The 25,740-nt window shown below is 46.1% G+C and overlaps 1 protein-coding gene across 2 annotated transcripts; it reads left to right on the forward strand.

Moving 5' to 3' along the window:
• Positions 1–1,452: 1,452 nt before the first annotated feature.
• On the forward strand, positions 1,453–25,740 carry LOC146356535 (vomeronasal type-2 receptor 26-like). 2 transcript variants are annotated; one of them, XM_084841260.1, is made up of 4 exons: positions 1,453–1,571; positions 13,766–13,894; positions 24,224–24,329; positions 25,516–25,740. In XM_084841260.1, exons 2-4 carry the CDS (start codon positions 13,815–13,817, stop codon positions 25,648–25,650), a joined length of 321 nt encoding a protein of 106 aa, XP_084697386.1. In that variant the 5' UTR covers positions 1,453–1,571; positions 13,766–13,814; the 3' UTR covers positions 25,651–25,740. The 2 variants fall into 2 exon arrangements, with proteins under 2 accessions (XP_084697386.1, XP_084697385.1); XM_084841259.1 differs by lacking the exon at positions 1,453–1,571 and adding an exon at positions 12,276–12,454.

Consider the following 25,740-nt stretch of genomic DNA (forward strand, 5'->3'; position numbering starts at 1 on the left):
AAATGGCCCTTCCAGCTCTGTGATTCTGTTATTCTAATGCTTAGCAAGGTTCGATTTTTTACGTAAGGAAGTCAGGGGAGACAAAGTGACTTCTAAAACATGTATGTATGTATGTATTTATTTCATTTCTTTTTTGTTCACAAAAATCCAAACCAAAAAGCACACAGTAAAACAACATAAAATATGACAGCATTAAAACCACAATATAACAACCAGAATAAAACCTAGCAGCAATGCAAAGATTTAAAATATAGATTTAAACCACCAACGCTAAAAGACTAGGAAGTGAAAATACTGGGAGAATGAAAAGGTCTTCACCTGGCACCACAAGAAGTACAACCTAGTGCCAGGTGAACCTCTCTGGGGTGCTTATTCCACAGCCAGGGGGCCACAGCAGGAAGGGCCTCACTTCCTTTGGCAGGTTCTCATGGAGAAGGACTGCTGGGGATGATCTTAGGCTCTGGGCAGGAACATATGAGAGGAGGCGATCTTTCAGGTAACCTGGCCCCAAGCCATTAAGGGCACTGAATGTTAAGACCAGCACTTTGAATTGGGCCTAGAAATGGACTGGCAGCCAGTGCAGCTGGAAAAGTACTGGCATAATGTGATCTCATTGGCCAGTCCCTGTTTACAGTCTCGCTGCCCTATTTTGGATGGGCTGATGTTTCCAGACCATTTTCAAAGGCAGCCCCCTGTAGAATGCATTGCAGTAATCCACACGAGAAGTGATCACAGCATGGATAACTGTAGCTAGGCTCTCTCTGTCCAGATAAGGGCGTAGTTGGTATACCAGCCTAAGCTGATAAGAAGTGCTCCATGCCACTGAGTTCACCTGTGCCTCAAGTATAGGGATGTACGAAAGTCACTTACCTGGTCTCGCAGCTTGCTTCGGGGTGGGGGGGAGGCACTTCGCTTCTCCCCCTGAAGTTCAGGCCGGGGGGGGAGGCTTCCCACCTCACCCAGCCGAAATTCAGGCTGGGGAGAAGCGCCCCGTCTCCCCGGCCGCGAACTTCAACAGAAAAGTAAAAAACAACAACAACGCCCTGTGATAGGCTACGTGACGATTTACGTAGCCTATCACGGCTAGATCTGCAAAGTCAGCCGTGATAGGCTACGTTAATCATCACGTAGCCTATCACGGGTCACTTAAAAAAAAAAAAAAGCATGTACGCAAATGGCGGCCCCCATAGGGAGCTGCCATTCGCGTTCCTTATTTGGTCACTGTAGTCTACGTAAAGATTTACGTAGACTACAGCAACCAAATAAGGAATGCTAATGGCGGCTCCCTATGGGGGCTGCCATTAGCCGTACGCGCTTTTTTTTTTTTTTAAGTCACCCGTGATAGGCTACGTGACGATTTATGTAGCCTATCACGGCTGACTTTGCAAATCTAGCCGTGATAGGCTACGTTAATCGTCACGTAGCCTATCACGGGGGTGGTTTTTTTTTTTTACTTTTCTTGGAATGGTGGCGGCGGCAGCCGTTCGAAAGACTGGCTGCCGCCCCCGCCCCTGTTGAAGCCCCGCCGAACCGCCGCTGTGACCCGCCACCGGGAGCGACATTCGGGAAAGGTAAGTCCCATCTGGGGGGGGGGCTGCGGGGGGCAGGGGGGGTGCGGAGAATTTCTCCCTGAAACTACTTCAGGGGGCTGAATACGTTGGCACTCGGCCCCCTGAAGTTTCGGCGATAAATTCTCTGACACCCCTACTCAAGTAACAGTTCTGGATCCAAGAGCACCCCCAAATTACGAACCTGATCCTTTAGGGGGAGTGCAATCACCTCCAGAACCGGTCGAATATCACCTTGCTGGGCAGATGAACCACCCGCTAACATTACCTCCATCTTGTCTTGGTTGAGATTCAGTTTATTGGCCCTCATCCAGCCCATTACAGTGCCCAGGCACTGATTCAGAACAGCCACTGTCTCACCTGGTTTTGATGAGAAAGAGATGTAGAGCTGGGTGTCATCCACATATTGATGGCACCTCAGCCCACCCCTCCAGATAACCTCCCCCAGTGGTTTCATGTAGATGTTCAACAGCACGGGGGATAAAACAGAGCCCTGTGGAACTGCATGGCACAATTGCCATGGCACAGAGCAATAATCCCCCAGCACCGCCTTATGGAATCAGACATCCAAGTAGGAGTGGATCCACTGCAATGCAGTGCCTCCAACTCCCAACCCAGACAACCTATGCAGAAGGAAATCATGCTCAATTTCCATGGCACAGAGAAAACAGTAATAGAGGCAAGAAGAGGAGTGAAATCAATGAAAGATAATGGAAGAATCTGATATGGGGAGAAGGAGGAGGGAAAGGGTGGGGGGAAAGGAAGCACATGAAAAAGGGAGTCGTTGTGATCCTGCATTTAAACCAGAAGCGGAAAGCCCTGTTTTAAATGCAGGATTTTAGGTTGGGGTAGAGATGCCCTTAGATTTCCTCCTCTCAGGAAAGGGAGGGAGGACATGAAGATTTCCCAAGAAGGCGATCAGTTCCCAGAACAGACTGTAACTATTTCCTAGTCCCTGTGGGCCCTTACCTGTTAATTGCCTTAAGAAAGGAAGATATACACAGCAATGTTGGTTGTTCAGACATTAGTATGATGAACAGCAGGCCAGGGCCATGCCCTGCATGGCAGTATTGGGTGCTGTCAATCAAGTGAATGTTCTGTCCAGAATTCTCCAGCACAAGAAGTACAATGGTCTGGTCCCAGGGCCTGGTCTGAAGGCACGTGAAGCAGACACACTGCTGAAGCAAAGCAGGTCTGGGTCTGGCCAGTGCTTGGAGGGGAGACCACCTGGGAACCACATGTAGGCATTGAGTTCCATGATGGGAGAAAGATGGGACATAAATGAAATAAATAAATAAATAAATAAATAAAACAATACCAGAGATGCAAATACACCCAATAAGGGTCTTCCTACAATAGTCAAGACCACAAATACAAAGTCCCAATAATATATAAATACTATGTTTTATGAATATATACACTAATAAGATATGCATGTTTCAATGCATGCAAATCTGAAATTCAGTAGCTACTATTAGTCTGCAATTACAAATCACCGGTATAAGCCAATTTCTACATAAAGTCTTTTTCATGTAAACAATAAGCTTCTAATAATGGAGCAATCCAATCTCAAGGTAAGTCCTGCCCAACTAATCTTTTAGAGTTCTCTGAAATGGTTAAAATTAGGAATTAGCAGGAGTGTTGACGTTGTTATATGGACTTGCAAAAATCTTTTGCCAACGTCCTTCACCAAAGACTCCTGAGTGAACCTAGCCCCCCCACACACACAAATACAGCTTTCTAAGGCTAATAACATAAAGTTCACCAAACAATATAGGTTATAGGAAACTGACAATTTTAATAAACAATTAAAAACAAGGTTTTAATAAAATATTACAAAGAAGGTTAAAAAGAACTAGAAACAGTCCTCAAGTATTCCCTTCAAACATCTTATAATAATGATATCTATAATGGAGGAAAATTCTGAGAGTTCCATGGACTGCAAGAAGATCAAACCAGTCCATACTCCAGGAAATAAAGCCAGACTGCTCACTTGAGGGAATGATATGAAAGGCAAAACTGAAGTACTTTGGCCACATAATGAGAAGACAGGACACCCTGGAGCAGATGCTGATGCTAGGGAAAGTGGAAGGCAAAAGGAAGAGGGGCCAACCAAGGGCAGGATGGACGGATGATATTCTGGAGGTGACGGATTCGACCTTGGGGGAGTTGGGGGTGGCGACAGCCAACAGGAAGCTCTGGCATGTGGGCTGGTCCATGAAGTCACAAAGAATCGGAAGTGACTGACTGAATAAACAACAACAACATACCAGGCTGCACAAATTTTGCAATACCCCTGTCCCAGACTTGTTCTGACCTCATCATCATGGCGATCACTCGTGACCGAGTGAGACTGTCTTCCAGAGACAGAGTCTTAGCAGTGGGTCTGCAGGTGGCTGTGAATGCTGATTCTGGATCTACACAGCCTCCCACAGTGAGGACAGAGGTTTCCAGGTGGAAGGCAGTCACAGTGAGGGTTTGCTTGACGGTCCTTCCGCTGGGCTCGTTTCTCCCTCTCGCTCTGTACTCGTGCTTCTTCAAAGTCCATAGCGCCTTTAATATAGGCTGACCTCCAGCTGGAGCACTCATGAGTTAGAGCTTCCCAGTTCTCAATGCTTATGTTACATTTCTTTAGATTAGCTTTAAGAACATCCTTAAATCTCTTTTGCTGTCCACCAATATTCCATTCTCCATTCATAAGTTGGGAATAGAATAGCTGCTTTGGAAGACGATAATCAGGCATTTGAACAATATGGCCGATCCAGCGAAGTCGATGTTGGAGAATCATTGTTTCAATGCTGGTGGACTTTGCTTCTTCCAGTACGCTGACATTAGTTGGTCTATCTTGCCAAGTAGTTTGCAGATTTTTTTGGAGGCAGCATTGGTGGAATCTTTCGAGAAGTTGGGAATGACGTTTATAGATGGTCCATGTTTCACAGGCGTACAGTAAGGTTGGTAGCACAATGGCTTTGTAAACAAGCATTTTGGTCTCCCTGCAAATGTTCCTATCCTCGAACACTATACGCTTCATTCGGGAGAATGCTACACTCGCAGAGCTCAGGCGATGCTGAATTTCAGCGTTGATGTCGGCTTTTGTGGAGAGATGTCTGCCAAGAAAAGAAAAATGATCAACGTTTTCCAGCATCACGCCATTAAGGTGGATTGATGGTGCTTCAGAGGGATTGGTTTGTGCTTGCTGGTAAAGCACTTTGCATCTTTTTGATGTTAAGCGAGAGGCCGAGCTTTTCATATGCTCCTGGGAAGATGTTTAGGGTAGTTTGGAGATCTTCCTCTGAGTGTGCGCAGATTTCGTTATTATCAGCATATTGAAGTTCTATGACAGAGGTTGTTATTACCTTACTTTTTGCTTTCAGCCTACTAAGATTAAAAAGTTTTCCATCTGTTCGATATATGATTTCTACACCAGTGGGAAGTTTCCCTTCAACAAGTTGTAGAATCATAGCGATGAAGATAACGAATAAGTCGGCACAAAGACGCATCCCTGTTTAACGCCAGATCCCACTTTGAATGGATCACTTTGAGAGCCATTGTTATCCAAGACTGTTGCCATGATAATGCCATCATGTTGTCATGGAGGAGCCGCAAGATGTTTACAAATTTATTAGAGCATCCTATTTTCAGAAGAATGATCCAAAGAGCAGCATGATTTACAGTGTCGAAGGCCTTAGTCAGATCAATAAATGCCATGTACAGGAGTTGGTTTTGCTCCCTACATTTTTCTTGGAACCGTCGTGCGGTAAGGATCATATCCACTGTCTCCCTGGAAGGGCAGGAACCATTTTGGGATTCAGGGAGGATGTCTTCTGAGATAAATATAAGGGGGTTTGCAAGAATCCTTGCCAGGATTTTGCCTGCTGTAGCTAGAAGGGAGATACCCTTTTTACAGAGAGTGATAACTATGGCATCCTTGAAGCCTGCTGGGATCTCCTCCCTCATCCAGATTTTTTTTGATGAGCTTATGGAGCTGTTGTATAGCCTCAGGCCCATCTTCTTTAAAGACTTCAAGAGGGATCCCATTGGGTCCACTAGCTTTATTATTTTCATTTGGTTAATGGCTTTACTGACTTCCTCCAAACTAGGGGATACTGCAAGCTCATCTCTGGTTTGTTTTTGTGGGATTTGTGAGAAAACCTCATCAGCCACAATAGAATTACAGTTAAGAAGGTTGTGGTAATGCTCTTTCCCTTATGGTGCAGTAGACTCTTTGTCCTTTAGAAGTTCAGCACCATCTATTGAGTGTAAGGAGTTTGTGCCATAATTTGTTGGTCCATAGATGACCTTTGTGGCATTAAAAAAGCCCTGTGCATCATGAGCATTTACAAAATGCTGGATTACTTGAGCTTTCTTTAGGCACCAGGTGTTCTTAAGTTCTCTGGTTCTTCTTTGGACCTCAGCCTTTGCACTGGCATAGATTTTTTTCTTAGTGGTACAGTTGATGTCTTTTTGCCATATTTGGAAAGCTTTCTTTTTCTTATCAATAATATGTTCAATCTCCCTATCATTCTCATCAAACCAGTCCTGATGTTTCTTAGTTGGGTATCCAATAGTTTGTTCACAAGCTGCAATAATGGCAGTCTTCAGTTTATTCCAATGTTCCTCAACATTTTCAGGGGTTTCCATAAGTCAATGTTCCTTGAGAGTTGTTTGAAAGCAGGCTCACTTAATAGGGTCTTGAAAGGCTTGGGTGTTCATTTTATGCTTTTGTTTTCTTCCTTGGAGCTTACGTTGAGGGGCAATCATAATGGCCATCGTGGAACGAATTAATCGATGGCCTGTCCAACAGTCATCAGCAGTCATCATGGCTCTAGTGAGGAGTACATCACCATGATCTCTCGCATGGACAATTACATAATCTAGAAGATGCCAGTGCTTCGACTGAGGATGCTTCCATGATTTTTTAAAATATTTTTCTGGCGAAAAAGTGTGTTGGTAATGACAAGATTATGCTCTGCATATTTAGTCAGAGGTAGAATTCCATTCTGGTTGCTATTGCCAACTCCTTCTCATGCCCAACTCTTGCATTGAAGTCACCCAGGAGGATGATTTTATCCTCCTTAGGTATCTCTGATAAGATGGTGTACAGCTGGGAGTAAAAATTTTTTTGATGTCTTCATCAGCATCTAATGTTGGTGCATAGGCACTTAGAATAGTTGCCTGCTGGTTTTTGGCGAGTTTTATTTGGAGGGCTGAGAGTCATTCATTAATGCCAGTAGGAACTTCTGACAAGAGCTTCCTAAGATCATTTTTAATAGCAAAGCCTATTCCATGTATTGGTCATTCTTGTAAAGGCAGTCCTTTCCAAAAGAAGGTGTAACCTCCTTTTTCTTCCTTCAGTTGTCCCTGTCCTGCTCTTCGAGTTTCTTGTAGTGCTGCTATGTCAATGTTAAAATATCTCAGCTTCCTTGCAATGATGGCAGTCCTGAGTTCAGGGCATTCACTGTCTGTATTGTCCAGCGGTGTCCGTATATTCCATGTTCCAAAGTTCAATTGACTTTTGTGACTGCTAAATGTTGACCCCACTGGACGTGGTAATCCAGTCGGGGAGGATGAGGCAGACTACGTTTACTACGCACCTTTTCTAGTCCCTTCCCCATGCGGGGTGAGCAGAGTGGATCCTAAATAGGACTCATGGATACAGCTGCCGAACCACTCAACTGCCTCGGTCCTTGAGTCAGGATGACTGAGTCTGTATCAACTGCCCATATGCTGGGCCATGACTAGGGGCTTCTGGATTTCACAGTCCTGCCCCTGTTGCTAATCACCGATCGCCATGGGACTTTTGTTTGGGTTAGATGGAAGATGCCTATGCCTGAATTTGTTTTATGTGTGGAGATCAGTGCACAATGATCCACACACAGTCTTCGCAGAAAAAGGCTCTAATCCAATGGCATGGATATCATGACAATTGGGGGTCCTTTATCTGCTGCAGCCCTCATCCGTCTTCTCAGCCATTGTAACATACACCTTGTTATCTTCCGCCTGTTCTGCCATTGAGGACTTTCTTGGATCATTCTTTGTCTGGTTCCTCCCCCTTGACCTTACCGCCATGGGTAACCCTGCTGGGAGTACATGACTCCTGACAGCTTCGCTCACAGGGTTCATTGGAACACACAAGCCCACTCACCACAACAAGGTGACGATCCAGCAAGTGAACCTAATGTGGCCCTCATGAGTGGGAAAAGAAACACAAATCACAGCCCATATAATCACCAATTTCAAATACTGTCTCATAATTGCAGAGATTCTACATAAAGACGACAGTGTGTACACTAGTAAGATTGCTGGCTTCTCACCAAGTGGTATGTATGTGGGTCTGCTGGATAAGGGAGTCAAAACATTTCCTCCTGTAGCCAAGATGGGAAGAGAAGAAGTTCTTCCATCCATATATACTAAGCAGGATTATATCTAGCTCTATTCCAAGAAAGGAGAAGATTTTTAACACTACGTCCTACTCCACCATGCAGCCTGGACGCTGTGAGTGGCCTCCAATATATGACTGATTGGCTGCAATAAGTGCTTCCAAAAGTGAAGGAGACTCTGAAGCTGTATAGGCAGAGGGCCAGACCTCGATTCTAACAAATATTGCAACTGCAAGTATCGCCATCGAGCCATAGCAGGCACATTGTATTTGGCACGCAAAGCTGAGAACGACAAAGACTCCTTGTCAGCACCCACTACTTGATCCAAGGTAAGAATCAACTGATCTGTCCACATCGACCACAACGATGCTTTTTCTTAACAGTTTTTACATCTGAGTTTCCCCATAGACTAAGGAAGAGCTCTGGAGAATGGAAGTGAAACTAGCTTAATGAATATGTCAGCCAAGCATGCAGCTGTTGTCAAAAAGCCATTTTCATGTTGGGCATAATTAGAAAAGGAATCAAAAATAAAATTGCCCACATCGTAACTGCATTATGCAAACTTGGCATGCTGTGTAGGGTTCTGGTCACCACACCTCAAAAAAGATATTGTAGAGTTGGAAAAGTGCAGAACAGGGCAACCAGAATGATCAAGGGGCTGGAGCAACTCCCCTGTGTGGAAAAGTCCCAATCTTTGGGGCAGCTCACTTAATAAAAATGGTTAAAGGGGAAGATGGAAGAGGCATATGAAAGTGTCTTCTTTACACAGCACATCAATAAACTATGCAATTCCCCACCACAAGATGTAGGGATGGCCACCAACTTTGGTGGCTGTAAAGGCAGATTAGGGAAATGTATGGAGAGAAAGCTATTAGCGGTACTAGCCAGTTATTGTAGCGATCAGAATACATCCCCTGATCTGTTTGGCTTAATCTCCAGAGCCATTTTTACCATGCTTTAACAAAATAATTCCTGAATCACTAAGCAGGGTAAGGTTGATAAGATTTGTGCAGAATTCCACATTCTGGAAGTGTATTGGAACTTCATGACCTATGAGGTCCCTTTGAACTCATTAGAGCAGCAAAGAAGTAGCTTCAGGGTTGGTTTTGGATTGTAGAAACCTGAGGGGATTTCGTCTAAACAACAGGAAGAACTTCCTGGTGGAATGTGCTGTTTGACAATGGAACAGACTGCCTCAGAAAGTTGTGGACCTGTGTTAAAGATCTTTATGCAGAGTTGAAGGGACACCTATCTGGGATCCTGTGGCAGTGGACTTCCTGCATTTGCAGAGGCTTGGATTAGAGGACCTTGGAGGGCCCTTCCAGCTCTTTTATTCCACAAGTTCTGATCCCTGCTCATCCATGGATTGTAGAATGGGGTGACGTTAGCTGTCACTATTTTTCACCCAAACCATCCTCCCAGGGATATTGTGAGGATAATATGGGATAGGTACATGTATATGATGCAGAGCAGCTTGAAGGAAGTGTGCAATTAAATTCAATAGACAAATTTGTATTATTTATTCATTTGTTTATGTCATTTCTATGCTGCCCAATAGCTGAAGTTCTCTGGGCAGTTCACAACAGTTAAAACCACAAATATATTTTTTCCCTGATTCCTGCCCTCTCAAACATTCTTGGGTTTGAGTTTCCTGCCACCCCACGGATATTAGAACATGTAAAAACTGCCTTCTATTCACTCACATCAAACGGTTCTTCCAGGCGAACACTGCCTACAGTCACTGGCAGTGGTTCTTCTGTGTCTTTGGCAGATGGCTTTCACACTCTTGCTGCTTGATATCCTAGTTGGCTGAAGATGTGCAGGGGTGAAGCAGGAGTTTCCTGCAAGGAAAGCATGTCTTCCACCAGTGACTGGTTCCTCTTGTTGTTTCCAGATGCAGACTATTGCACCAAGTGTCCGGAAGATCAGCGTCCAAACAAGGACCGAGATCAATGTATCCCCAAGATTGTAACCTTCCTGGCCTATGAAGAACCTTTGGGGATCATCCTGGCTTCCTTGGCTCTATTCTTGTCCTTAACCACAGGCTTTGTGTTAGCAATCTTCATCAAATACTTAGAAACACCAATAGTCAAGGCAAACAACCGTGACCTTTCCTACACTCTCCTCGTCTCCCTCCTGCTTACCTTCTTGTCCTCCTTCCTATTCATTGGCAGACCAAGAAAAGCAACCTGCCTTCTTCAGCAAATGGTCTTCAGCATTATCTTCTCTGTTGCTGTGTCTTCTGTGTTGACAAAAACCATCACTGTGGTGCTGGCCTTCCTGGCCACCAAACCAGGGAACAGGGTGAGGAGATGGCTGGGGAAGAGTTTGGCAAATGCCATCGTCATTTCCTGTTCCAGTGTCCAAGTTGTCATCTGCACCATCTGGCTGGTCATCTCTCCCCCATTCCCTGACTCCGACATACACTCTCAGCCTGTAGAAATCCTATTGCAATGCAATGAGGGGTCTGTCACCATGTTTTATACTGCCCTTGGCTACATGGGCTTCCTGGCTGCCATCTGCTTCATGATGGCTCTCCTAGCCCGGAAGCTGCCTGGGGCCTTCAATGAAGCCAAACTGATCACCTTCAGCATGCTGGTCTTCTGCAGTGTCTGGGTGTCCTTTGTGCCCACCTACCTGAGCACCAAGGGCAAATACATGGTAGCTGTGCAGCTCTTCTCCATCTTGGCCTCCAGTGGTGGGTTGTTGTGCTGTATCTTTCTTCCCAAGTGCTACATCATTGTACTGAAGCCTGATCTAAATACAAAGGGGCATCTCATGATCAGAACTAAAGAGGTTGATTTTTTTAAAAGCTAGTTGGGAAAAGAAAATATGAGTAGTGATTAACAATATAGCTGCTTAGGTGCATTTTGCCTCTCCCTTCCTTGCACACCTGGTTATGTCACTCCCACTAGTGTGGATGGAATGTAGCAGGATGTACACATGGAAAATGTGCAATATCCCCTGAAGTGTAGGCAGTCAATTGAGATTCCACTTGTAGCTTACAGCTAAAGAGCAATGATAGATATGTGCTAGGAGCTGCCCGTCTGAGAGTACCTGTGGTGTGGACATGTGTTTTTGATTGGTCAAAGCTGGTTCTTTGGGTTGGTCAAGTTCTTGTTTGCACCTTCATCTCAGTTGCCCTTTGTACAACCTGGAACCTGAACAGCACCTCGTATTTAGCAAGCATATTAAGTTTGCAAACTCCTCCCTCTGTTGAAAAGCACCTGCTGACCTCTTTGAAGGTTTTTAAGCAGGCATTAAACTCTCTCTTATTCTGGCAGACCTTCCCTTTCTAGAACTCTTGTTCCTTTCACTGACTGTTGTATACTGTTTTTAAGCAGTGTTGTTTTAAGCTGTGTTGTTTTGTTGTTGGATTTTTTAAGTTCAAATTTGTAGGGATGGTGGAGAATTTCTCCCCGAATCTTCGGGGGGCCGAGCACCAACGCATTCGGCCCCCCCAAATCGGCGAATTTTTATTTATCAATGATATAAAATTTATCAATGATATAAAACCGCTTTTTACTCTCATTTTAAAAAATAATATAATCTGTAAATCCACTTAATTGTGCACGTCGTTGCTATATGATTAGGGATGTCAGAGAATTCTGCCATGGATCTCAGTGAGGGTGAATGCCAGTGCATTCGCCCCCCCCCCAAAATCTGTGGCGGAACAGTCTGCCATCCCCCCCCCCCGCAGATCCCCCCTGGGACGAGACTTACCTGGGGTGGATCTTCCGGGCGGTGGTGGCTCCGGCAGCAGCTCCAGCAGCAGCTTCAGCGGCGGCGGCGGCTGGTCTTCTGACTGGCTGCCGCTGCTGCCGCCATTTCCAGGCTTTTGAAAAAAAAAAAAAAAAGACATGATAGGCTAAGTAAATCTTTACTTAGCCTATCATGGTTGGGGGTGGGTTTTAAAAAAACAAAATGCGTATGCAAATGGCGGCTACGGCTGCCGCCATTTGCGTTCCTTCTTTTTACCATCTTAATCTACGTAACTATTTACGTAGACTATGATGGTGAAAATCAAGGGGAACGCAGATAGCATAGCAGGCACTATTTGCGTCCCCTTTTGATTTGCCGTTTTAGCCTACGTAAAGATTTACGTAGGCTAAAACAGTGATTGAAAAATGGACGCAAATAGCGCCCACTACGCTATTTTCGTTCCCCTTGATTTTCGCCATCATAGTCTACATAAATATTTACATAGATTAAGATGGCCAAAAAGAAGGAACGCAAATGGCGGCGGCCATAGCCGCTGCCATTTGCGTACACGGTTGTTTTTTGTTTGTTTTTTTACCCAGAGCCCTCCGCGGCCAGAAATCCGGCTGCAGACAGCTCTGGCGTGGCCAGACAGGGCCTGGCTGGCTGCTCCGCGGAGCTGCCGCGCGGCACAGCCGGCCGTTCGAGGATTCCGGGGGGAGGAACGGAGTGACTCCCCCCCCGGCCAGGATTCCGGGGGGAGGGATGGAACGCCTCCCCCCCCACCATCAACATAATCCTCACAAGGTAAGTCTCTTTCGTATATCCCTATTATGCTGGCCGTGCCAGGAGTCCTGGTCGTCAGCCCCACACCCTGCCCAGAGTGCCCACTCCTTGGCCGACTGGTGGCTGGGCCTGGGCTGCTGAGTAGGGATGTCAGAGAATTCCGTGATGGATCTTGGTGAGGCCGAATGCCAGTGCATTCAGCCCCCCGAAATCTGTTGTGGAACGAAGCCCCTGCACCCCCCAACCCACGAAAGGCGCGCGGGATGAAGTCCCCGCTGCCCTCAACCCACAAAAGGCGCGTGAAACGGAGCACTTACCTGCTCCCATCCCTGCTGCTTTGTGAATGGCAGCCATCCTGTGGCCGCCATTCGCTTCCTCTTCATAGCCATGATAGGCTACGTAAATACTTACGTAGCCTATCACGGCAGGAAGAAAAAAACCCAGTGTACGCAAATGGCAGTGGCTACAAATGGCGGTGTACGCAAATGGCGGTGGGTGCAAATGGCATCCCTGCGTTAGCCATAATAGGCTATGTAAGTATTTATGTAGCCTATCAGGGCTATATGTAAGAAGAGAATAGCGACCGCAGACACGGCTGCCATTCGCAAGTCAGCGTGGATGGCAGCAGGTAGGTGCTGTGTTCCAGGCCCGTTTCGCGGGGTAGGGGGGGCGGGGGGGGCTTCGTTCTGCCACTGATTTTGGGGAGCCGAATGCACCGGCATTTGGCCTCACCGAGATCCGTGGCGGAATTCTGACAGCCCTACCTGCCTGTCCTTTATCTGTACAGGATTGGGTGCCAACATCTGCTGGAGGAGTTCTGAGAAACAAAAAGAGGAACATGGTGGTGATGGTGATGATGAGAAGGAGCATCCCTTCCAAAGGGGGCGAGCTGAAATGTGAATCTGAAGTCTTCTTTGTGAATAGAAATGCAATTGACAAGAGAATAGCAGCCAGGAAAGTAGGGATGTGCGAAAGTCACTTACTTTTTTGCAGCTTGGATTCGCGGTGGGGGGGAGGTGCTCCGTCCCTTCCCCCGGAATCCTCCCTGGGCCGGCTCCGCTCCGTGGATGGGCTGCTGTGGACACAAATGGCGGCCACCATAGCGGCCACCATTTGCTTCCTGCGAAGCTGCTGTGGTAGGCTACGTCAGTATTATGTAGCCTATCACGGCAAGCAAAACCAAAAACAAAAAAACACAGCATACACAAATGGCGGCGGCTATGGCGGCCGCCATTTCCGTTCCCTATTTTTCGCGGTTTTAGCCCACGTAAATATTTTTATTTATTACGCCTGTTTTTTTAAATATTACGCCTGTTTTTTGTTTTTTTCCAGGCTATGTAAATACTTAGGTAGCCTATCTCGGCAGCTTCGCAGTTCGCAAATGGCAGCCGCAGCAGCTGGCCGAGAGACCAGCCACCGCCGGAGCCACTGCTGGAGCTGCCGCTGCTGCTGGAGCCCCAGGTAAGTTTAGTTCTGGGGCGATTTCGAGGGGTGGTGGAGGGTGGGAGGCCGTTCCACCACAGATTTCTCCATCATCCCTACAGGAAAGAAGGAAAGTAGATAAAGTATCACAACACCAGACACGGGCAATAACTCAGGGAAATCTGAAGAATTCTTACATTTCCTGAAGAAACTGAAATCCACAGTCCTCCAGAGCTCAGCCAGTCATGGAACTAGGAAGTAGGAACAGGGAATATTTCAATCCTATGCATCCTTACACAGATGTAAGCCCCATTGGGTTCAATGGGGCTTCCTCCCATGTAAGTGGGTTTAGAATTGCAGCCAACATCTCCCAAAAGAGTTCTGAGAAACAAAAAGAGGAATATTTAACAACAACAACAACTAGAAGGAGAAGGAGAACCCTTTCCAAAATGGCCAAGCTGAAATCTGAATTTGAAGACTGAATTTGAAGAAGATTGCCGGGAAGCAGTGAAATTGGGGTGGTGGGGGAGATCTGGAGGAATGGGTAGACAAAGAAGTCTTCAAAGTCAGATTTCACACTGCTGGTGCTGGCACAAAACTGGGGGTTTGTGGCATGAAATGGACGAAATGAGTACAAAACTTTGGCAAAAGGGGATATGACAATGCGGATGTTTCAGCCTTCACCAGGCCCCACATCGGAGTATGTCATGTTTGCACTATTGCTGTGAAACTGGGGATTTGTGGCACAAAATTGCACCAATTAGCACAAAACGTTGGCCCCAGTTTGGAGGTGATATGACAATGCGGATTTTTCAGCCTTGGACAGATCACTCAGAGGGGTAGCTCATTTTCCCTGTTTCCATGCCTGCACAAGACAAAACCCTGGATTCATGGCAAAAAACAGCACAAATTAGCACAAACTCTGGCACAAGTTCAGAGGTGATATGACTGGCACAAAACTAGCACAAAAAAGTTGGCATAGGTTTTGAGGAGATATGAGAATGTGGATTATTTTTTAATCATTTGCTATGCCACACCTAAGGGAATGTCATTTTCACAGTTCAGCTACTGGCACAAAATCTGGGATTTGTGGCACAAAATTGCACAGAGCTAGCACAAAACTTTGGCATATGTTTCGAGGAGATCCTAGTTTTGGGGGTTCATTGTTAACAGAACCCCCTTCATTCAAGACCTCATGGATAAGAACATAAGAACATAAAAACATAAGAGAAGCCATGCTGGATCAAACCAAGGGCCCATCTAGTCCAGCGTTCTGTTCACACAGTGGGCAACCAGCTGTCGACCGGGAACCCACAAGCAGGGCATGAGCGCAACAGCACCCTCCCACCCATGTTCCCCAGCAACTGGTGCACATGGGCTCACTGCCTCTGGTACTGCAGATAGCACATCGTCAACCAGAGTTGTAGCCATTGGGTAGCCTTTTCCTCCAGGAATTGGTCTAACCCTCTTTGAAAGCCTGGGTGCCTGATTCCATCTGGGGAAGTGGAATTCCATAGTTTATCTGTGCGCTGTGTGAAGAAGTAATTCCTTGTATCTGTCCTGGATGTCCCACCCATCATCTTCATGGGATGACCCCTTTGGGTTCTAGTCTTTTGAGAGAGGGAGAAAAATGTCTCCCTCTTCAACTTCTCCATATTATGCCTAACTTTGTAGACCTCCATCATGTCTCCCCTTACCCTCCTTTTTTCCAAGCAAAACAATCCCAGCTGTCGTAACCTTCTCTCCTAGGGGAGATGCTCCAGCCCCTTGGTCATTCTCGTGGCCCTTTTCTGCACTTTTTCCAGCTTGCAATATCCTTTTTTAGGTGTGGTGTCCAGAACAGGACGCAGTCTTCCTTGGCTCATTGCTTCTGTGCTGCAGGGACAGGGTCAGTCCCACTTATGGTGCTGAGCAGCCACTCTTCCGCCCCTGCAGGTGAATCCTTCTGCCTCTTATCCCCACTGCTACCTTCTATCCTGGAGGTAGCAGCAGGGATGAAAAGTGGAGGGGTTTGACACTCAGCTCATGGAGATCAGCATCCGCTCCTTCCCAGACATGGGTGAGTCCCACCCCCTCACCTCCAACCAACCCAAACCAGTTCTGCACACCTGAATAAAAGAAAAATCCATTGAATTCTGTGGGCTTCTTCCCAAGTCACGTTAGTTTGGCCATTCTAATTATGAATCAATACACAAAAGCCTCTGATGGTGAGGGGCATAGTAACAAGGACCTTGGTGTGCCTGAGCTCCTTCATCAGAACTGTTTTCAACTTGATTGGGCCAAAAGTGAAATAAGTGAATAAAATCTAAGGTGTGTATAGTTTCATTGAATGATAGAATAGTAGGATTGGAAGGGGCTTATAAGACCATCTTGGAGAGTGGCTGAGGGGAACTAGGACACTGTGAATCTCCCTGTCTGTAACCTATGGTCAGAGACCTGCAGCTTCCTGCAACGCCCCCGAGTGTGATTGCTGTAAGCTCCCCCACAGTTTCCAGCCTGCCCTCATCGTTCCAAGTTCGATGGGGGTCAACATGGGGTATGTCAGGAAGTGTTTTGCTGGTCCCATTTTGAGTACATCCTAAAGATGCACCCACGCCTCACAGAGTAGACAATACGGAGTTGGATAAAAAGGTGGCACTCCTTATCTCACTCCTTTCACTTAGCATGTGCAGGAATATTCCTCAGAATTCAAAGAATCATACAGTCATAGAATAGTAGGGTTGGAAGGGGCCTATAAGACCATCAAGTCCAACCCGCTGCTCAATGCAGGAATCCAAGTCAAAGCATCCCTGACAGGGGGCTGTCCAGCCTCGTTTTGAATGCCTCCAGAGTGGGCAGTCAATTCTTCAATTCTTCTTCAATTCTTAAAGAAAAATATACCAGTGGGTTACACAAGCATGTTTGTTCTCCAGTCATGCACCTTCTCCTTGAGATGAAGAAAGAGTTCAGGAAGTTTCAGAGGTGATGCAACTTCTTCCCTTTCAAATTATCAAAATCATAGTGATTGCTGCTGCTTCTTGCCCAACCTCAAGGGAGTTTTCCAAAGGCTGCCTTGGGGTCCAATGGCATAAACACCAGATTCAAGAGCAACACGAAGTGATGTCTTGCATCCCAGGCTGAAAGGATTGGCTCACATAAATGCCTCCTGGGCCACGGAGTTCTCGCAAGGAGGGCAGGCAGGGGCTGTGCTGCTGAGCTTCCTAGCATCCGCCCCAGATGTAAAGCCCTGGCTGGCTGGGCTCCATCTCAGTTAGGAGAACCACCGAAGCCTGCAATTTGAAGAGGTCTTTGGCATCTTTGAATTGTTCTTCTAAATTGTTGTGAGTAGCAGGACCAAACATGGAGGCTGTACCAGGTGCACCCAGAATGATTCTGCTGCTGCTGTTGCTTCCCCACGCTACCTGTGGGAAGCTGAAGGCACAGTGCCTCCTTCCTTTGAAAGGGAGTGGACTTCACCCGAAGAATTATTACCGGCCAGGAGACCACCTCCTTAGTGGAATCATCTCTTCAAGACGTATTCTGTTTGAAGAATTCCCATTCGACACACCTCCCAAGATCAACGCGCACACGTAAGTGATGTGCTTTATGGGGTTACTGCTATTCCACTCAGAACTGATTTAATGAGCTCCATTTATCCCCACTTACCAGGGACTGCCCCCGTTCTCTGGTACTGGGTAAGTTGCTGTTGCATTTTGCCTTTGGGGGAAGATGTAGGGGATGCTTCAACACTAAAGGACAGCTTGCTATGTCAGAAGCTGCAGCTAGCCAGGCCCCTTCTCAAATTTCAAGTGTGTGAAATATATGATAGCACACTCCGGGAGAGAGCAGAGGACAGGAAATCCTGGTGTGCTATGGTCCATGGGGTCACGAAGAGTCGGACATGACTGAACGACTGAACAACATCAACAGTGAACAACAACAAAGAGATGGTTCTGCCATTTCCTTTATTAGAACAAACATCCACTTTTCTTTCCAAACATGTGAACAGACACAACTGTAGCAGACCACTGCTATCCCCTCTATCGCCGCCTCCATCACTGCCTACCATGATTATAATTGTCATTCTGGAAACCAAGTGCTTTGAGGAACTGTTGAAAGAATAGGTATATTTAACCTGGAGTAGAGAGTTTCAAGAGGAGATAACTGTTTTCAGATATCTATCATGCTGACGATGGAGGCGACAAGTATTTTCATCTATTAAAATTATATTGTGTGTGTGTTTCATGGGCAGTGCTAAACATAAAATATCTAAAATATCTGGGGCACAGGCCCATGGCATTCGCGATGGCACAAATTTGGACATAGGAATTTCTATGTGCAAATAGATGTGCATACTTAGAAATATTTACTATAATTTAAATTTTATAGAAGGCAAATCAATTCACTGCTTGCCTGCTTTCAGGACAGAACTGTTGTTGTTGTTGTTCAGTCGTTCAGTCGTGTCCGACTCTTCGTGACCCCATGGACCATAGCACGCCAGGCCTTCCTGTCCTGCGCTCTCTCCCGGAGCGTGCTCAAGTTCATATTCATTGCATCCGTGATGCTATCTAGCCATCTCATCCTCTGCCGTCCCCTTCTCCTTTTGCCTTCAGTCTTTCCCAGCATCAGGGTCTTTTCCAGGGAGTTTTCTCTTCGCATTAGGTGGCCAAAATATGGTCACAAATTGTCCTTCTTACACCTGACCCTCCAGGCACCCACACTTTTCCTTGGTCTTTCAGGCTGAAATCCAGATGGGGAGGATGGAGTGCCTGGGACCAGCAAACAGCTGTATACAACTTAAGTATCTAGTTTTCACGGCAAGAATATTGGGGTGGATTGCACTTACCTTCCCCAGGGATCGTACTAGTCTGACCTCTCTGCCATGACCTTCCCATCTTGGGTGTCCCTTTGCGGTTTAGCTCATGGCACATTGAGGTGCTCAAGTTCCAGCACCACGACAAGGTAACGATCTCCTTTGCTGGATCTCCTTTGCATGGTTCCCCAGTGGAAACAGCTGTATACAACTTAAGTATCTGCAGATAAATTGCAAACTGAACATCATGGTGCTGAAAGGGGAAGGTTCTTGAGCATGTCTCTAATATAAGCTTTTATTCTGGAATGGTGTCTCCACTTTTTCAAATGAGTGAGAGTTAAAATCCTCATTCTTTCAAGTAGAGGTGCTCACTAGTAAATGTGTGAGTTGTGCCCCCACCATTGAATCATCCTCTGAATCGTCTTCAGAAAAAGTCTGTGTCCTGCTTTCCATACTGGGGCTGAGTAGGACAAAGAAAACCCCACACCAGTGTGATCTAGTAGCAAAAGTGTTGGCCTGGGGTCAGGAAATCCGGGTTCTAGTCTGTACTCAGCCACAGAAGCTCACTGGGTGACTTTGGGCCAGTCAGAGACTCTCAGCCCAACCCACCTCACAGGATTGTTGCTGTGAGGATAAAGTGGAGAGGAGGAGGATTATGTACGCTGCCTTGGGGTCCTTGCAAGAGGAAAAAAGGAGGGATAAACATGCAATAAATAAATACATAAATACATAAATAACCCAAAGAGCTGTATGGCACCTTTCATATTTGCCAATGAAGCACAGACTGAACATGGCACACTGGCAAGGGAGCATGTAGGAATGTTGCAGAGTATAATAACCCATATTCTTGGGCTGCAAATTACACAATTACTAGGGTGTCACCCCCATTAAGTGGAGTGGGATTTCCTCCTTCTACATGGCAGTTTGGTAACTCCTGACAATGGTGGCTGCTCCCTATCTCGCTCCTTTCCTGAGCATGTGCAGAATATTCTCAGAATTCTAAAAGAAAAATATACCCGTGGGGTACACTTGTCTATCATTACATGTAAAACAACAACAACATATTTGAAAGACTAAATGAAATGGGGCGTCCCAAAATAATAGTTTCCCACCAATAGAAAGTCATCATTGTTTCAGGTCAAAAACCTGTGGTCTCTTCAGGAAGTGTGACTACAGAGTGGTTGCCAAAATGTTTTTCCAAGTTACTTTTGACAGAGAGAGGGTTTTTTTTTTTGGTCTTTAAACTGCTCTTTCCCCTTCACATTTCACCAATTTGTCCTTAAATTTGCAGGGTATATAAAATGAACATTTTTTCCTAGATCATGAACATTTTGGACTGATATGTCTAAACTTTTTGGACTTATATGGGTTAGAATAACCCACCTATCCACCTCAATTACCATTTTACATTCTAAAATGCTCCTTTTCCTGAAGGGGCTTAACAGGACACGCTGGTCTCATGTATAGGATTCTATGCTGCACCTTGCACTGCGGAGGCTGCATTGAGCTGGGGGTTGGAATGGGTGATCTCCAAGGCCCCTCCCAACTCTATAATGCTATGATGGTATAATCCCTTGAAAGGCCTGTGGAGTCAGAGAAGAAACAATGGAATGTTTCTGTTTCATTGGAGAGAGGATGACAATGTGACACTTTATTTTTCAGGAAAGGAGAGAAAGATACCTTGAAGATCCTATCCTTCTTGTTTGCCATCCATGATGTGAACAACAATCCCAGACTCTTATCCAACATCACCCTGGGCTACAACATCCATGGCAACTATTTCAATCCGAGAACGACTTCTGATGCCTTGGTGGACTTGCTCTGTACTGGGCATGCACACGTCCCGAACTACAAGTGTGGAAGAAGGAATCAGCTGTTGGCTGTACTTGAAGGGTCCAACTCTGATATCTCCATACAAATCTCATCCATGTTGAGCATCTACAAAATCCCACAGGTGTGTGTGTGTTTTGGGGGGGGCATTTTAAGACTAAGAACGTCTCTGTAGAGCTTCAACGGTAACTTCCCCTCCCCCCAAAATTATAAGGCTGGAGGGTGTGTGATCTGGATTCATGGAGGGCACAAAGGGTTAACCCCCCCAGCACCCTCTCCCATGAGGGTCTCAACCTGTATTAGAAGATGGGCCACTATTTCATAAACAGGGGCTCTATTTGTGAAAGGAAAATCCTGCATTTGAGGGAAAGTCATGTAATTAACATTGTAGTTTTGTTCTTATTCATATGCTTATAGTCCAGAAAGCGATCATCATCACTGCAAATTGTATGTATGATAAAATAATTCTATCCACTGCTGTGAAGTTTGGCAGAAATAACTTACCTGTATGGATGTGGCAGGCATCCAATACAAGGTCGGAGTCCAAGGGACTCCAGCCTGCTTGGCCTGGTGGACTGGAGCCCATGGACCCTGCCAGGAGGCCACCCCTGCTTACAATGTGAGCCCCTGGATGGCCCAATAAGCACCACATGGCCACCTGGTCCATTTGCGTAAAAATGGCAGTTCATTATTCTGCGTAAAATGCCTTTTATGGAAATGGCAGCCATAAAGCCACCTATTAGAGGCATAAATGGTTCCTGGATGCTTGTCAGGCCATCCAGAAGCATGCTGGGGGCAGGGGGCGGTGAGGATTTGGTGAGCACCTGGTGAGCGTGGATGCAGTTAAATCCATCCATCCCTACTTACCTCCTAAGAGGCATAACATGGCCAGATTTCAGCCACATCTGATGAAGAATGACTGAGGTTTACAGAAGTGTGCTCATTTTGCGCTGATGTCAACTCACAGTTGCACCACTAGAGGAAGTATGGACAGAGTGAGCAGGAAGTTCTTGTCCCCATCCATGTGGTCTTCCTGTTGAAGGGTGGGATGAATGTTCATCCTGGTGACAACCATCTTCCCAGTCATTACAAAGCCATGTGTGGTAACCAACATTGGAGCTTTGATCTGTAACAAAATACAGCATTTCTCTCTTCCTTTCTTTGATAGGTCACTTATGCTTTTGTGCCTCATATCCAGAACACTAAGACTCAGTTCCCTTTTTTCTATGGAACGTTTCCTGAAGAAGGAACCCACTACCTGGAGATTACCAAACTTCTCCTGCATTTCAGGTGGACGATGACCATGCTCTTTGCTCCAGACACAAAGAATGGGGCCTTGTTCATAAGGACTTTGACCCCTGAGCTCATCAGGAACCATGTTTGTGTTGTTTTCTCACAGACCATTCCAGCTCTGCTCACACGCAAAGTCCCGTTCCAGGTTTCTTTGTTCATCAAGTGGAGACAAGTCAATGTTTTTGTTCACTACGCAGAGAGTCCCTCTTTTTTATATGAAATAGACACTGTACAACAGGTAGCTGAAAAATTTGTGAAACCGATTGTGGGGAAAGTCTGGATCATAACAGCTTTGTGGGATATCACCTTGGGTTTGATAAATACTGAATTCAGTTCCCAGTACATCCATGGCATTTTTTCCTTCCTTATCCGCACAAAGAAAAGAACAAAATACAATGATTATTTGCTTTACAAGTCTATTATGAAGCAGTTTGTGACGAAAGCATTTAAGTGTTCCAGTTCAAAGCATAAATTGTATCTGAAAGGCTGGAATAGATGCCCAGAGACTAAGAAACTGAAGTTATTGCCCCAAGTGGACATTGATAGAATACTGTCTCTAGATAGCTACATCATTTACAGCACCATCCAGTCTGTGGCCCGTGCCTTAGATGCTGCCTATTCCTCCAGATCCAAGAGGGGATACAGGCTGGACGTTCAAAGGGTACAGCCATGGCAGGTATTCCCTTTTCCCTCACTGCTATCTCTGCATGATCATAATGATCCATTGTGCAATTACAGAATTGTTGTCTTGGGATTACACTCTCAGAAAATGCCAAATGTAGCAGGGAGGTGAGATGTTGCGTATTCATGGAACAACCCCAACTGAGATACTCCTTGTCTGGGTCCCCCTTTTTGCTCCCTTACAATGGCCTCAGAGGACACAGCACAACTGGTCCTAGCCTGCCCTCATTGGCACAACTCTACACTGATACATCTCTGTCTGCATTGGGCCTTTCCCAAAGCCCCACTGTGGGAATAAGACTCCCACTCCCACCAGATACGTACATGGGAGTTCTCTTGGGCAAGGGAGGCTGTGCTTGCTGTCTTAGAGCCTTCCTGACTGGGCCTGCACTGTTGAGACTCCGGCCCCTCCCTCTCTCCTACCATTCTCTGTGGAATGGTTGATGCTGGAGCCCACATGCTTTTCTATCAAGCCAATAATAGTTGTGTGTTGGGGGCATTGTTTAAATCAACTCGTACAATCTGAGTACAATCTTGCCTGAGGCAAGAAATGCAATGTCTCTCTCTTTATATCATTTATATGATGTGTGTATACTCAGAGGAAAGTCGCAAGAAATCCAGTGGGACTTACTCCCAGGGGTATAGGATTCCAAGGTTCATAAAAGGAGAGTATTTCCTGCCTTTTATTGGTGACCTGTGGAGGGCCATGGAAGATGGTCCAGCTTTCAGTAATCTCACCACCGCTTTATATGTCTAATAGCTTTAACTTCCCAAGCTGCTAAAGCAGGCTGAGGGTGTTCAGGAATGAAATCAGGTCCTTTCCAAATGTTAAAAAGACACACACAGCTTTGAACGATAAGAGGGAAACCCAAGCTTGAAATGGTCAGAAGTGAGATATCAAAATTGGATTCCATGTTGATGGAAACCAATGACCTAGGGAGGTAGTGGGCTCTCGCACCATGGAGGCATTGTAGATGAGGCTGGACAGCCATCTGTCAGGGATGCTTTTGACTTTTTTCCTGCACTGAGCAGCGGGTTGGACTCGATGGTCTTCTAGTCCCCTTCCAACCCTACTATTCTATCACTATTCTATGACTACTGCCCCTGTACAAAGCTATGGTGCGACCACACGTGGAATACTGTGTACATATCTGGTCACCGCACCTAAAAAAAGATATTGTAGAGCTGGAAAACGTGCAGAAAAGGGCAACTGAAATGATCAAGGGGCTGGAGCATCTCCCCAACGAGCTAGGATTATCATCTCCGGACAGCTAGGATTGTTGAGCTTGGAGAAAAGGAAGGTAAGGGGAGACATGATCGAGGTGTAAAATTAAGCATGGTGTGGAGCGTGTGGACAGGGAGACATTTTTCTCCCTCTCTGAAAATACTTGAACCTGGGGTGATCCATGAAGCTGATGGGTGGGAGATTCTCGAGAGATAAAAGGGGGGACTTCCTCACACAGCACATAGTTAAACTATGGAATTGGCTACCACAGGACGTAGTGGTGGCCACCAATTTGGAGAGTTTTAAATGATTGACATCCAGCCCTGAACGATAAGAGGGAAACACAAGCTTGAAATGGGCAGAAGCGAGATATCAAACTGGGTTTCCAGTGTCCTTAAATGTTGGTGTTTTCTCTGCCACTCTAGCTTCACCCTTTCCTGAAGAACTCCCGGTTTTACAATGCTTCCATGGGCAGAGTGTATTTGGAAAAAAGCAGAGAGCTGGCAGTTGACTTTGACATCGTGAATTGGGTTGTGTTTCCCAACAGGTCTGTGTTGCGAGTGAAATTTGGGAGTATAGAAAGACAGGGATCCCCAGACCAAAAGTTCTCCATCAACAGGGATGATCTTGTGTGGCCCACGTGGCTCAACCAGGTGAGGAAAAACGTTCCTTTCACTGTATTGACCATCACTGAAGCTCGTATAACTGTAACAGGCTCCATGTGGGGCTGTCTTGGAATGCCTGTTAATTCCAGCTAGCAGCAGTTCTTCAAGACCTCAGAGAGAGGAGGGTCTTTTCCAAGCTTTGATACCCAGCCGTGGATCAGAAGTGTTGCCTTGGAACACAGACTGGGGGACACTTGGGCTTCAAGAATTTATTCATATATATTGTGTCATCAGTTTGCATGGCACGTCAGAGGGTGCAAGAGCACAAGTCCCTGCCCTGATGAGCTTAGAGTCTAAATTGGACAGGAAAGGGAGGGAAGTGGATTTATGGGGGACACAGGAGAAGAATATGCAGTCATTTCATTTGGACATCAGTAGACCTATTTGTTGTTGTTGTTGTTGTTGTTGTTGTTGTTCAGGCTGCAAATCAAATCTACATTTCGGTAGTACATACCCTAGTCTCCTCTCGTTTAGACTACTGTAATGTGGTCTACATGGGGTTACCCTTGAAGACGGTTCGGAAACTGCAGCTGGTGCAGTGCGCAGCGGCTCGCCTGCTTAAAGGCAGCTGCCGGTGAGATCACATCACTCCAGTGCTGAAGGAGTTGCACTGGTTACCAGTTGTTTTCCAGGCCAAATTCCAGGTGTTGATTTTGAACTTTAAAACCCTATATGGTTCCGGTCCAGCGTATCTTAAGGAGTGCCTCCAGCAACACCAGACAGGCCGCTTAACAAGATCAGCCTCGGATGGCCTTCTCTCTGTCCCATCAGCCAGGACAGCTAGACTGGTGGGGATGAGGGAGAGGGCCTTTTCTGTGGTGGCCCCTACTCTGTGGAACTCCCTCCCTAGGGAACTCCGCCATGCCCCCTCTTTAATGAGTTTCCGACGTGCATTAAAAACATGGTTGTTCAGGCAGGCATTTGGGGTGGGTTAGGGTACTTTAGAAAATGTTTTTACTGTAGAATTTTATTGGTTTATACTTTTTATTGTACATTGTACATCGCCCAGAGTGGCTGGGTGACCAGCCAGATGGGGGATAAAAAATTTAATAATAAAATAAATAAATAAAATGTGAGGCTTGACGACCATGGTTTCCTTTCTAGCTGTGCATCTCCTTTCTATAGAGAATCAGCACAACACATTTTCCTTGATGCTTCCTCTCTTTCTGCTTAGCCCCTGCCTCATTCCAGGTGTGTGGAAAGCTGTCGCCCTGGATTCGTCAAGGTGGTTCAGGAAGGAAAGCCCGTGTGCTGCTACAACTGTGCTGCATGCCCAGGAGGGACCATCTCCATTCGGGAAGGTGGGTGACTCTTGAGGAAAGGGCAGCCCATAGTGTGGTGCAAAGATTCACCGACACGCTTTCTATGAATCTACTATTAAAGGCGGTTCTTAACTTGG

This window comes from Heloderma suspectum, chromosome 2, assembly GCF_057233095.1.
Source record: "Heloderma suspectum isolate Gila_16-S chromosome 2, 16-S_ref, whole genome shotgun sequence".
Lineage (NCBI taxonomy): Eukaryota > Metazoa > Chordata > Lepidosauria > Squamata > Helodermatidae > Heloderma > Heloderma suspectum.

Bases quoted from the DNA above. Each gene is read 5' to 3' on its own strand.
- LOC146356535 (XM_084841260.1), top strand. From the start codon at position 13,815: ATGGCAGCCGCAGCAGCTGGCCGAGAGACCAGCCACCGCCGGAGCCAC. The intron at 13,895-24,223 runs GTAAGTTTAGTT...GTTTCCCAACAG, and splicing joins CGCTGCTGCTGGAGCCCCAG to GTCTGTGTTGCGAGTGAAAT. The intron at 24,330-25,515 runs GTGAGGAAAAAC...CTTTCTGCTTAG, and splicing joins GGCCCACGTGGCTCAACCAG to CCCCTGCCTCATTCCAGGTG.